This window comes from Stegostoma tigrinum, chromosome 1, assembly GCF_030684315.1.
Source record: "Stegostoma tigrinum isolate sSteTig4 chromosome 1, sSteTig4.hap1, whole genome shotgun sequence".
Taxonomy (NCBI): domain Eukaryota; kingdom Metazoa; phylum Chordata; class Chondrichthyes; order Orectolobiformes; family Stegostomatidae; genus Stegostoma; species Stegostoma tigrinum.
The window spans coordinates 188,323,941-188,335,880 of NC_081354.1; the positions used below are offsets into that span (position 1 = coordinate 188,323,941).

At 48.6% G+C, this 11,940-nt stretch overlaps 1 protein-coding gene across 3 annotated transcripts in view; it reads right to left on the reverse strand.

Annotated features, from left to right (window-relative positions):
• The window catches only part of LOC125455955 (tetratricopeptide repeat protein 31-like), a 63,968-nt gene extending 54,167 nt beyond the window's left edge, over positions 1-9,801 (reverse strand). For all 3 annotated transcript variants that reach the window (XM_059650731.1, XM_059650735.1, XM_059650729.1), the window contains exon 1: positions 9,654-9,801. In XM_059650731.1, coding sequence (XP_059506714.1) covers positions 9,654-9,705 — 52 coding nt within the window. In that variant the 5' untranslated portion in view covers positions 9,706-9,801. The remainder of the gene's footprint in view (positions 1-9,653) is intronic.
• Positions 9,802-11,940: the final 2,139 nt, after the last annotated feature.

The following is an 11,940-nucleotide window of genomic DNA, read 5'->3' on the forward strand; positions in this document are numbered from 1 at the left end:
AAAGAACTACAGATGATGGAGATCAGAGACAAACAAAAACAGAAATGGAAAAACTGAGCAGATCCAGCAGCGTCTGAGGAGAGAAAACAGAGTCACAGGATTGGAAACACATACTGTTTCTCTCCCCACAAATGGTGCCCAAACCGTTGCATTTCTTGAAGAAAATATGAAATAGGAGGCCATTCAGTCCCTCAACCCTACTGTGTCATTTGATAAGATCAAAGTTGATCAGCTTCTGGCCTGAACTTTACTTGCTGCCAGTCTTCCAAAGCCTCAATCCTTACAGAGATCAAAAAGCTGTCTATCCCAGCCCTGAATATGCTTAATCATACTGCCTTCACTGCTCTCTGGGGAAGAGAATTTTCTGATCATGGAATTTGTTCAGAGTTCTAGATTCCCACACAAGGGAAAACATCCTCTCAGTATCAATCCTGCCGAGACCCCTCGTGATCTTGTATGTCTTATTGTCTGAAACACCACAACCATTGTGTAAAATCTTTTCTCTTAAATGAGGCAATCCTTTAATCCTACTATCAGTCTAGTGAACATCTTCTGAACTGCTCTCATTATGCACAGAAACAAATCTACACCTTTTTAAAGGTGTAGCCTAGCCAACGGTTTCAGTAAGTCCTCCCTACTTTTCTATTCCATCTCCCTTATTATATTCCCATTCCGTGCGCTTTCCTGATTTCTTGGCATACCTGCATGATAACTTTTGGTAGTTCATCTGAAACCCAGATCCCCCTGTACCACAGCATTCTCTAGTCTCTTGCTATTTAAATGATATTATGTTAATATCACACGAACTCTAAAAGCTAAAGTCAGTTCTCCCCTGGTTTCTAAATGCCTAACACAGGTACTAGCTTAAACACAGTGACAGAGGCGATTCAGACACCACAGCAGACACCTCAATCCATATCCAAACTTCTCTTTCGTATCATTGCTTTTCAAGAATTCAAGAACATTATTTAGCAATTGCGGTTTACTCCAACCGCTTCAAGAAACACTGTCCCTCTGATTTCCTCCATAGAAACAGCATTGTATACGTTTGATGCTTCAGTGAAGTGAATGCAATGTCTCATCAAACACTGACCTCTTGGAAGTGAGGTCTACCATTCCACAGCACAGAGTACAAAGCAAACAGAGGTAGAAAACACTTACTCCCACCTATATCACCTGATGGTAAGCATTCCGGAAGAAACCTTTGTCAGCCTGACAACTCTTGAAATCCGTGATGCCACTTTTATATAATATTTAAACATTGATCTATCAGATTAGATTAGTGCCTGCTCTTGAGGGACTTCACAACTGTAGTCTGACTTTAGTTGAGAACGAGACTGCCTTTGCTGAAAGAATAAAGTCTTGAAACTCTAAACCAAGACACCAGTGCTGCTTTGAATTCCTATAAGTAAACTACAAAAGAGCAATTTTCTTAATATAAATGGGATTTAAGAGAAAAGTTCTTCGGTGGATTAATAATTTTCCCCCATACTGCGCAGCAGATGAAAGCAACCAGTCGTTCTGAGTCACTCGTTAAAATGGAAAAGATAAAGCAGAAACGAAACTAAAACTCTTACACCACCTGGCCAATGTACAATTTTAAATGTAGCTCAGAGCATTGTAACCAGGAACATTATTAACTATTACGCATCAGGAAAATCACTGTCTCTGAAATCCTAAACAGAATTACTGCTTCAACTGAGTTACCTCAATTCTTCGAGAGTTTCTTCTGTAGAACCGGTCAAGCATATCCAGGAAGTGCTTACATACAATATCAATAACCACTCCCCCATCAATGCTACCAATCTTTCAAAATTCAATGGCATGAGTCAGACTTAACATATCCTTTATAAATACGTGCTGACTCTCAGATGAGCTCATATTTTCAAAGTGCTCCGTCATTCTGAGGAAGGGTTACAGGACCTGAAACGTTAACTCTGGTTTCTCCTTCACAGATGCTGCCAGACCTGCTGAGCTTTTTCAGCAGCTTCGTTTTTGTTCCCGATTCACAGCATCCTCAGTTCTTTTGTCTTTTATCCAATATAATCGGAATTCTGATAAAGGAAAGCAAGGGGGTCGTTTCCATTGGTGGGTGAAACCATAACATTTATCCAGGTGGATTTTTTTTTTTTAAGATTTACTAATTTACAAAATGCAGGCATTCTTGTCTGCACCAGCACTTATTGGCCATCTCTAATCATCTAGGTGGTGGTGGTGAACAGCCTTCTCGAATACCTGCATAGCCAACCACAGTGCTGTTCGGAAGTGAATTCCTGGACTTTTAACCAGTGACAGTGAGGAAAGGTTTGGAGGCAGATGGGACCAGTTTAGTTTAGGAACATCGGCCGAAGTCTGTCTGGTGCTAAGTTAGGACGGCGAGTGGCTCAGAGGGGAACTTGTACCGAATGGCATTCCCATACATCTGCTGCCTTTGTCCTTCCAAACAACCAATTCTAAACAACATGCTACACCTTCCTGGACTCCAAATTGGGACTTTCTTTGCTATAACCAATCATCCTCGCATACAAAATAAAAAAAAACACACCTAGCCTTCACAATCAGTTCCAATTCTTTTGCACATCAAGCAACCAAAGTTCTCAAACCACTTTTGAGTATTAACCACAAAATGTAAATGGCGCTTAATCAGTTCGCAGGTAATACGACCAAAGTTTTGGTCAGCAATGGGTTCTGGAGGAAGTTGGACTTTTGTTGAGAGATAGTAAGAACTGCTGATGCTGGAATCAGGGATAACAGTGTGAAGCTGGAGGGCGTAGACTTTTGTTGAGATAGCTTTACCCGTTAATGTCCGTTTCCTGTGTTAACCAGCTGTTTGTTTTTAAATTTGCTTTTTTTCCTCTCCTGTGTCAGTTGTTGTTCAGTGGCTAGCACTGTTGCATGGGATTGATTGGGGAGACTATTACTCAGGGAGCAGACACCACAGAGCTATCTGTTGAAGGGCAATCATGTTTGAGGGGCAGCATGCTGAAGTCAAATTTGTAAAAAAAGGCAATGTAGTGTAACTTATTTGCTGGGTTTAATTCCTCCTCCAAAATCAAGCCTGACATTGCAATACATTACTGTAGGAGTGCTGCAATGTGTTACTTGGAAGAGGAGCTGGGGAGGGGGGTTTTCCTTCAGTTCTGGCCAACATTTATCACTCAAATCAACATCACAAAAATAGATCTACCTAGTTAAGATCACACTGCTGCCTCCCACATCATAATAGGGATGTTTCTTAAAGCAGTATACTGTAAAGTCATTTCAGTGGCTGTAAAGCACCAATGCTATACAAACACAAGTCTTTTCCTTTTAAATTGATATTGTAACATTCCTTCTAGGGCCTAGGTCAACAGATAAAGAGGCTGAGATAAGATGAACACCCACTGCACTGCCTTTTTAAAAATGTGACTTCAACATACCATCACTCAAACATGATTGTCCTTCAACAGACAGGTCTGTGGTGGCTGTTCCTGAGAAATTCATCCATTCCTAATGGTGTCCCCAATCTAACCCCTGCACAGAATTTTAATAGATTATCCACAGCTGACTTCAGACTAACTGCTCTCTGGCTACTGAGTTTAAACACAGAAATAATGACACCAATGGATTTGGTTATGGATATGGCACTGAGATGAGATGGTCAGCGATGATCTAGAATAGTGGGGCTATCTCAAGGGGCTGAATGTCATGCTCCTGCTTTTAAGTCACATGGGGAAAATCTTCCAGCCCATTGCACCTGTGTCAGCCCAGAAAGAAACTTACAGTAGACAGGTCCTCAGCATTTAGATGATGGCAAATGCAGGCTTTTAAAAAGTATGATGAGGGTCTTCAATCACACTAAGTTTCAGAACCCTACCACTGTCATTCTATCAATAATTTTGAATCTGTGCCCTCTGGTTATTGATCTACTTGCAATAGGGTATTATTCTTAGAGCTCAGAAGGTTAAAGGGTATGGGGAATAAGCAGAACAGGAGACTGAGTTGGATGATCATCTGTGAGAATGGCAACTGCAGATGCTGGAGAATCCAAGATAACAAAGTGTGGAGCTGGATGAACACAGCAGGCCAAGCAGCATCTCAGGAGCACAAAAGCTGACGTTTCAGGCCTAGACCCCTCTCTGATGAAGGGTCTGGGCCTGAAACATCAGCTTTTGTGCTCCTGAGATGCTGCTTGGCCTGCTGTGTTCATCCAGCCCCACACTTTGTTATGTTGCATGATCATCTGTGATCGTATTGAATGGCAAAGGAGACTCAAGGGGCAAAATGACGTCCTTATGCTTCTATTTCCATGGTAATGGAAACAGATCCTTTCTATCCAGCCCGCTTAATGTTGTGCACATTTGAAATCACCCCTGAATTTTCTACATTGCAAAAGAAAAACAGTTCCAATCGTTCCAACCTTTCCTCATCACTAAAGTTCTCTAGCCCCGACAACAATCTCATTATTTTCCTCTGTACCCTCTTTAGCCTCAAGACCCCTGTAATTTGGTGACCAGAACTGCACACTAAACCCTATCTACAGTCTAGTACTTGGTAGCCATTGGAAAACCTATCACTCTTTTTAAGCTGGTGTGCTTGATGGCCCACTCAAGTTCCACACAACTGATGGCTCAAAGGAGGTCTGAAATACTAGCAACAGCCTCTGCTGTCTGGTTTCTAAACTACAAGGTGCATCCGTTTGGATTCAAGGATTTATGCAATTTGGTCCATGACCTTCCTTTATGTTTGTACTTATCACTGAAATAATTCCTTTCAAACCTTTGTATACCTATAAATGATCATTCCTCACTATCTTCCAAGAATTCTTAGCCCAAACGCCATCACATTCCCCACCACACCACTTTCAAGGCTTCCTTTTTATTGTACATTAGTTCTCCATCGTGTGTATTGTAATCAATTAGAATCCACCACAGCCACTCCATGTGATCCATCAACAAAAACCCACAAACCAGAATCAGAGGGTTTGGGAGTGATCCATTGTCACAACATGCAGAAACAACCGATTGCATTTTCACTTCTCTTGCTCCAGCGGCAGGCCCCACCCACCAGACACTACCCTACACCACTGCCAGCAATCCCACCACACTTGCTCTTCATATACCACCAAAGCACTGGTTCCAGCCCTTCTCAGCTTAGGCCTACTCCAAATCTGTTCCCCCTCCCCTCCCTGCTCTCCTCTCTTCCCAGCCCCACCTCCAAGTCCATGTGTGACTTCTCCCACTCTTTTGTCTTCCTCTTCTACGCCAGTCTATCATTCTGCTACACAGCCCCTACCTCCCAGGGGCCATATTTCCCGACCAGCCTCTCATTCCCCAATGCACCCCCAACATCTCCCTGCCTCAAAACTCAGCTTTCAGTCTCCCATCAATGCCCAAACCGGTCTCTCCATTCCACCAAGCCACCCCTGCCCACTTCCTGCCTCAGACAACAAAATGTGAGGCTGGATGAACACAGCAGGCCAACCAGCATCTCAGGAGCACAAAAGCTGACGTTTCGGGCCTAGGCCCTTCATCAGAGAGGGGGATGGGGTGAGGGTTCTGGATTAAATAGGGAGAGGGGGGGAGGCGGACCGAAGATGGAGAGAAAAGAAGATAGGTGGAGAGAGTATAGGTGGGGAGGTAGGGAGGGGATAGGTCAGTCCAGGGAAGACGGACAGGTCAAGGAGGTGGGATGAGGTTAGTAGGTAGATGGGGGTGCAGCTTGGGGTGGGAGGAAGGGATGGGTGAGAGGAAGAACAGGTTAGGGAGGCGGAGACAGGTTGGACTGGTTTTGGGATGCAGTGGGTGGGTGGGCGGGGAAGAGCTGGGCTGGTTGTATAGTGCAGTGGGGGGAGGGGATGAACTGGGCTGGTTTAGGGATGCAGTTGGGGAAGGGGAGATTTTGAAACTGGTGAAGTCCACATTGATACCATTAGGCTGCAGGATTCCCAGGCGGAATACGAGTTGCTGTTCCTGCAACCTTCGGGTGGCATCATTGTGACACTGCAGGAGGCCCATGATGGACATGTCATCTGAAGAATGGGAGGGGGAGTGGAAATGGTTGGCGACTGGGAGGTGCAGTTGTTTGTTGCGAACTGAGCGGAGGTGTTCTGCAAAGCGGTCTCCAAGCCTCCGCTTGGTTTCCCCAATGTAGAGGAAGCCACACCGGGTACAGTGGATGCAGTATACCACATTGGCAGATGTGCAGGTGAACCTCTGCTTAATGTGGAATGTCATCTTGGGGCCTGGGATAGGGGTGAGGGGGGAGGTGTGGGGGCAAGTGTAGCATTTCCTGCGGTTGCAGGGGAAGGTGCCGGGTGTGGTGGGGTTGGAGGGTAGTGTGGAGCGAACAAGGCAGTCACGGAGAGAGTGGTCTCTCCGGAAAGCAGACAGGGGTGGGGATGGAAAAATGTCTTGGGTGGTGGGGTCGGATTGTAGATGGCGGAAGTGTCGGAGGATGATGCGTTGTATCTGGAGGTTGGTGGGGTGGTGTGTGAGAACGAGGGGGATCCTCTTTGGGCGGTTGTGGCGGGGGTGGGGTGTGAGAGACGTGTTGCGGGAAATACGGGAGACGCGGTCAAGGGCGTTCTCGATCACTGTGGGGGGAAAGTTGCGGTCCTTGAAGAATTTGGACATCTGGGATGTGCGGGAGTGGAATGTCTTGTCGTGGGAGCAGATGCGGCGGAGGCGGAGGAATTGGGAATAGAGGATGGAATTTTTGCAGGAGGGTGGGTGGGAGGAGGTATATTCTAGGTAGCTGTGGGAGTCGGTGGGCTTGAAATGGACATCAGTTACAAGCTGGTTGCCTGAGATGGAGACTGAGAGGTCCAGGAAGGTGAGGGATGTGCTGGAGATGGCCCAGGTGAACTGAAGGTTGGGGTGGAAGGTGTTGGTGAAGTGGATGAACTGTTCGAGCTCCTCTGGGGAGCAAGAGGCGGCGCCGATACAGTCATCAATGTACCGGAGGAAGAGGTGGGGTTTGGGGCCTGTGTAGGTGCGGAAGAGGGACTGTTCCACGTAACCTACAAAGAGGCAGGCATAGCTGGGGCCCATGCGGGTGCCCATGGCCACCCCCTTAGTCTGTAGGAAGTGGGAGGAGTCAAGAGAGAAGTTGTTGAGGGTGAGGACGAGTTCGGCTAGGCGGATGAGGGTGTCGGTGGAGGGGGACTGGTCGGGCCTGCGGGACAGGAAGAAGCGGAGGGCCTTGAGGTGTATAGGGACTGGACGTCCATGGTGAAGATGAGGTGTTGGGGGCCAGGGAATCGTCTCAGCCTGCTCCTGCCCCACCGACCTCATCTCCACCTATCTGGACTGCATTTTCTCCCCCTTGGTCCAGGAACTCCCTACCTACGTCCGTGTAACCACCCACGCCCTCCACCTCCTCCAGGACATCCAATTCCCTGGCCCCCAACACCTCATCTTCACCATGGACGTCCAGTCCCTATACACCTGCATTCCGCATGCAGATGGCCTCAAGGCCCTCCGCTTCTTCCTGTCCCGCACGCCCGACCAGTCCCCCTCCACCGACACCCTCATCCGCCTAGCCGAACTCGTCCTCACCCTCAACAACTTCTCTTTTGACTCCTCCCACTTCCTACAGACTAAGGGGGTGGCCATGGGCACCCGCATGGGCCCCAGCTATGCCTGCCTCTTTGTAGGTTACGTGGAACAGTCCCTCTTCCGCACCTACACAGGCCCCAAACCCCACCTCTTCCTCCGGTGCATTGACGACTGTATCGGCGCCGCCTCTTGCTCCCCAGAGGAGCTCGAACAGTTCATCCACTTCACCAACACCTTCCACCCCAACCTTCAGTTCACCTGGGCCATCTCCAGCACATCCCTCACCTTCCTGGACCTCTCAGTCTCCATCTCAGGCAACCAGCTTGTAACTGATGTCCATTTCAAGCCCACCGACTCCCACAGCTACCTAGAATACACCTCCTCCTACCCACCCTCCTGCAAAAATTCCATCCCCTATTCCCAATTCCTCCGCTTCCGCTGCATCTGCTCCCACGACAAGACATTCCACTCCCGCACATCCCAGATGTCCAAATTCTTCAAGGACCGCAACTTTCCCCCCACAGTGATCGAGAACGCCCTCGACCGCGTCTCCCGCATTTCCCGCAACACGTCTCTCACACCCCACCCCCGCCACAACCGCCCAAAGAGGATCCCCCTCGTTCTCACACACCACCCCACCAACATCCGGATACAACGCATCATCCTCCGACACTTCCGCCATCTACTATCCGGCCCCACCACCAAAGACATTTTTCCATCCCCACCCCTGTCTGCTTTCCGGAGAGACCACTCTCTCCGTGACTGCCTTGTTCGCTCCACACTGCCCTCCAACCCCACCACACCCGGCACCTTCCCCTGCAACCGCAGGAAATGCTACACTTGCCCCCACACCTCCCCCCTCACCCCTATCCCAGGCCCCAAGATGACATTCCACATTAAGCAGAGGTTCACCTGCACATCTGCCAATGTGGTATACTGCATCCACTGTACCCGGTGTGGCTTCCTCTACATTGGGGAAACCAAGCGGAGGCTTGGAGACCGCTTTGCAGAACACCTCCGCTCAGTTCGCAACAAACAACTGCACCTCCCAGTCGCAAACCATTTCCACTCCCCCTCCCATTCTTCAGATGACATGTCCATCATGGGCCTCCTGCACTGCCACAACGATGCCACCCGAAGGTTGCAGGAACAGCAACTCATATTCCGCCTGGGAACCCTGCAGCCTAATGGTATCAATGTGGACTTCTCCAGTTTCAAAATCTCCCCTTCCCCAACTGCATCCCTAAACCAGCCCAGTTCATCCCCTCCCCCTATTGCACCACACAACCAGCCCAGCTCTTCCCCCCCACCCACTGCATCCCAAAACCAGTCCAACCTGTCTCTGCCTCCCTAACCTGTTCTTCCTCTCACCCATCCCTTCCTCCCACCCCAAGCCGCACCCCCATCTACCTATTAACCTCATCCCACCTCCTTGACCTGTCCGTCTTCCCTGGACTGACCTATCCCCTCCCTACCTCCCCACCTATACTCTCTCCACCTATCTTCTTTACTCTCCATCTTTGGTCCGCCTCCCCCTCTCTCCCAGTTCCCTCTCCCCATCCCCCTCTCTGATGAAGGGTCTAGGCCCGAAACGTCAGCTTTTGTGCTCCTGAGATGCTGCTTGGCCTGCTGTGTTCATCCAGCTCCACACTTTGTTATCTTGGAATTCTCCAGCATCTGCAGTTCCCATTATCTCTCACTTCCTGCCTCATCCTCTTCTGCACACCAAGCATCCTCTTCTCCCCACATCCTCCCTACCCCACCAAGCTCCCCCTCCACCTCTTTAAACGTCCCCCCAGTTCTCCCCTTAACCCCCACCCTCTACTTAACACCCCCAATTCTCCCTTTATTCCCCTTAAACCCCCATTCTCCCCTCATTCACTTCCCCCCCCCCCAGTCTTCCCTTGCCTCGAATAAAAACCGAAAACACCACAGATGCTGTAAATCAGGAATAAAAAGAAAAGTTGCTTGAAGAGCTCAGCAGGTCTGGCGGCACCTGAAAAGGAAGAAAGAAATACTGCCAGACCCGCTGAGCTTTTCCAGCAACTTCTGTTTTTGTTCCCTTACCTGTCCCCAGTCCCACCCTCCTCCCCCAATATTCTCTTATCCCCTCACCATTCTCCAGCCACCAGATCGGGTCGATGTCATCGCGGCCACTGCCGCTCATGTCGGCCGCTCGGATGGTGAAGGAAGAAAAGCAAGGCCCCAGAAGCCAGGGTCTGGCTCGACAATCAGCCGTAGGCCCCACGCCTCACAACAAGCCTCCCGGCCGGAACCGGAAACCAGAATCGCTCCCATCCTAGCGGCCGATCAACGACGGTTATGTCCGCGCAACGCCTGTGACAAATTGATGATGGGAGCCGCCATGTTTGAGACGGGCATAAACACCCAACTCTGATTAGCAAGTCTACATTCTGGGATTGCATTGACCCCGTTCATTGCACCTTTTCTCTCATAACAGCCACTGACCTACCTCCTCTCTAAGGTTCTTTGTTGAAGAACCAACCAGCTCATCATATAAAGAAGATTGCAAATGGTTATTTATTTATATTTAAGGTCAAAAAGAGACACGAGTGGGGTCATTGGACCAATGGAAAATGAGGCTGGAGAAGCACTAATGAGGAGAAAGAAATAGCAGAGGAACTGAGTAGTTCTCTCAATCATGGTGGAAGGTAACAGTAGCATACCAGAATTCCAAGAGAATTGGGGGCAGAGATGATTCTAAATTTTGAAGATGGATAAATCATCTGGTAACTATAATCTGCCTGTACTGTTCGTAAACAAAGCTTTTCACTGTATTTCAGTGTGCATGACTAAATCAATCAATCAATCAATCAGATGGCAATGGAGTAGGATGCTCTGTCTGGAGCTCATCTGCTCCACCCATTCTTTTTGTTTTCTTTCTCCTTCTTCTCCACTTTCTGCATTTTCTTCCACTCTTCTGTCTTCTTGGACTCTCAGCCTTAGAAACTCAGTCCTGGCCACCAAAACAGGGTCAGCGGCCTGGAGCTGGACAACAGCAACCAGTGACCCAGTGCAGAGTATGGCGATAGCAGCCCAATGAGGACTGGGCCCAGCACCCCTGTGTGGGAGTGGGGTTAGTGGCCCAGTGTGTTCTTTGAGAAGGTGACCAAACAGGTAGATGAGAGTAAACCGGTTGATGTGGTGTGTATGGATTTCAGCAAGGCGTTCGATAAGGTTCCCCACAGTAGGCTATTGTACAAAATGCGGAGGAATGGAATTGTGGGAGATATAGCAGTTTGGATCGGAAATTGGCTTGCTGAAAGAAGACAGAGGGTGGTAGTTGATGGGAAATGTTCATCCTGGAGACCAGTTACTAGTGGTGTACCGCAAGGGTCGGTGTTGGGTCCACTGCTGTTGGTCATTTTTATGGCCTGGATGATTTTAAATGACCTGGATGAGGGCGTACAAGGATTGGTTAGTAAATTTGCAGATGACACTAAGGTCAGTGGAGTTGTGGATAGTGACGAAGGATGCTGTAGGTTGCAGAGAGACATGGATAAGCTGCAGAGCTGGGCTGAGAGGTGGCAAATGGAGTTTAATGCAGACAAGTGTGAGGTGATGCACTTTAGTAGGAGTAACCGGAAGGCAAAGTACTGGGCTAATGGTAAGATTAGTAGTGTAGATGAGCAGAGAGATCTCGGTGTCCATGTACACAGATCCTTGAAAGTTGCCACCCAGGTTGGCAGGGCTGTTAAGAAGGCATACAGTGTTTTAGCTTTTATTAATAGAGGGATCGAGTTCCGGAACCAAGAGGTTATGTTAAGCTGTACAAAACTCTGGTGCAGCCGCACGTGGAGTATTGTGTACAGTTCTGGTCACCGCATTATAAGAAGGATGTGGAAGCTTTGGAGATGGTGCAAAGGAGATTTACTAGGATGTTGCCTGGTATGGAGGGAAGGTCTTACGAGGAAAGGCTGAGGGACTTGAGGCTGTTTTCATTAGAGAGAAGAAGGTTGAGAGGTGACTTAATTGAGACATATAAAATAATCAGAGGGTTAGATAGGGTGGATAGGGAGAGCCTTTTTCCTGGGATGGTGACGGCGAGCACGAGGGGGCATAGCTTTAAATTGAGGGGTGAAAGATATAGGACAGATGTCAGAGGTAGTTTCTTTACTCAGGGAATGGAATGCTTTGCCTGCAACAGTAGTAGATTCGCCAACTTTAGGTACATTTAAGTCGTCATTGGATAAGCATATGGACGTACATGGAATAGTATAGGTTAGATGGGCTTGAGATCGGTATGACAGGTCGGCACAACACCGAGGGCCGAAGGGCCTGTTCTATGTTCTATGTGTGAGAGGGGTGTAGTGGCCAGATGTGGGATGGAGTGCAGTGGCCCAGTGTGGGAGAGGGGGTAGTGACCCGGTTTTGGGGGGGG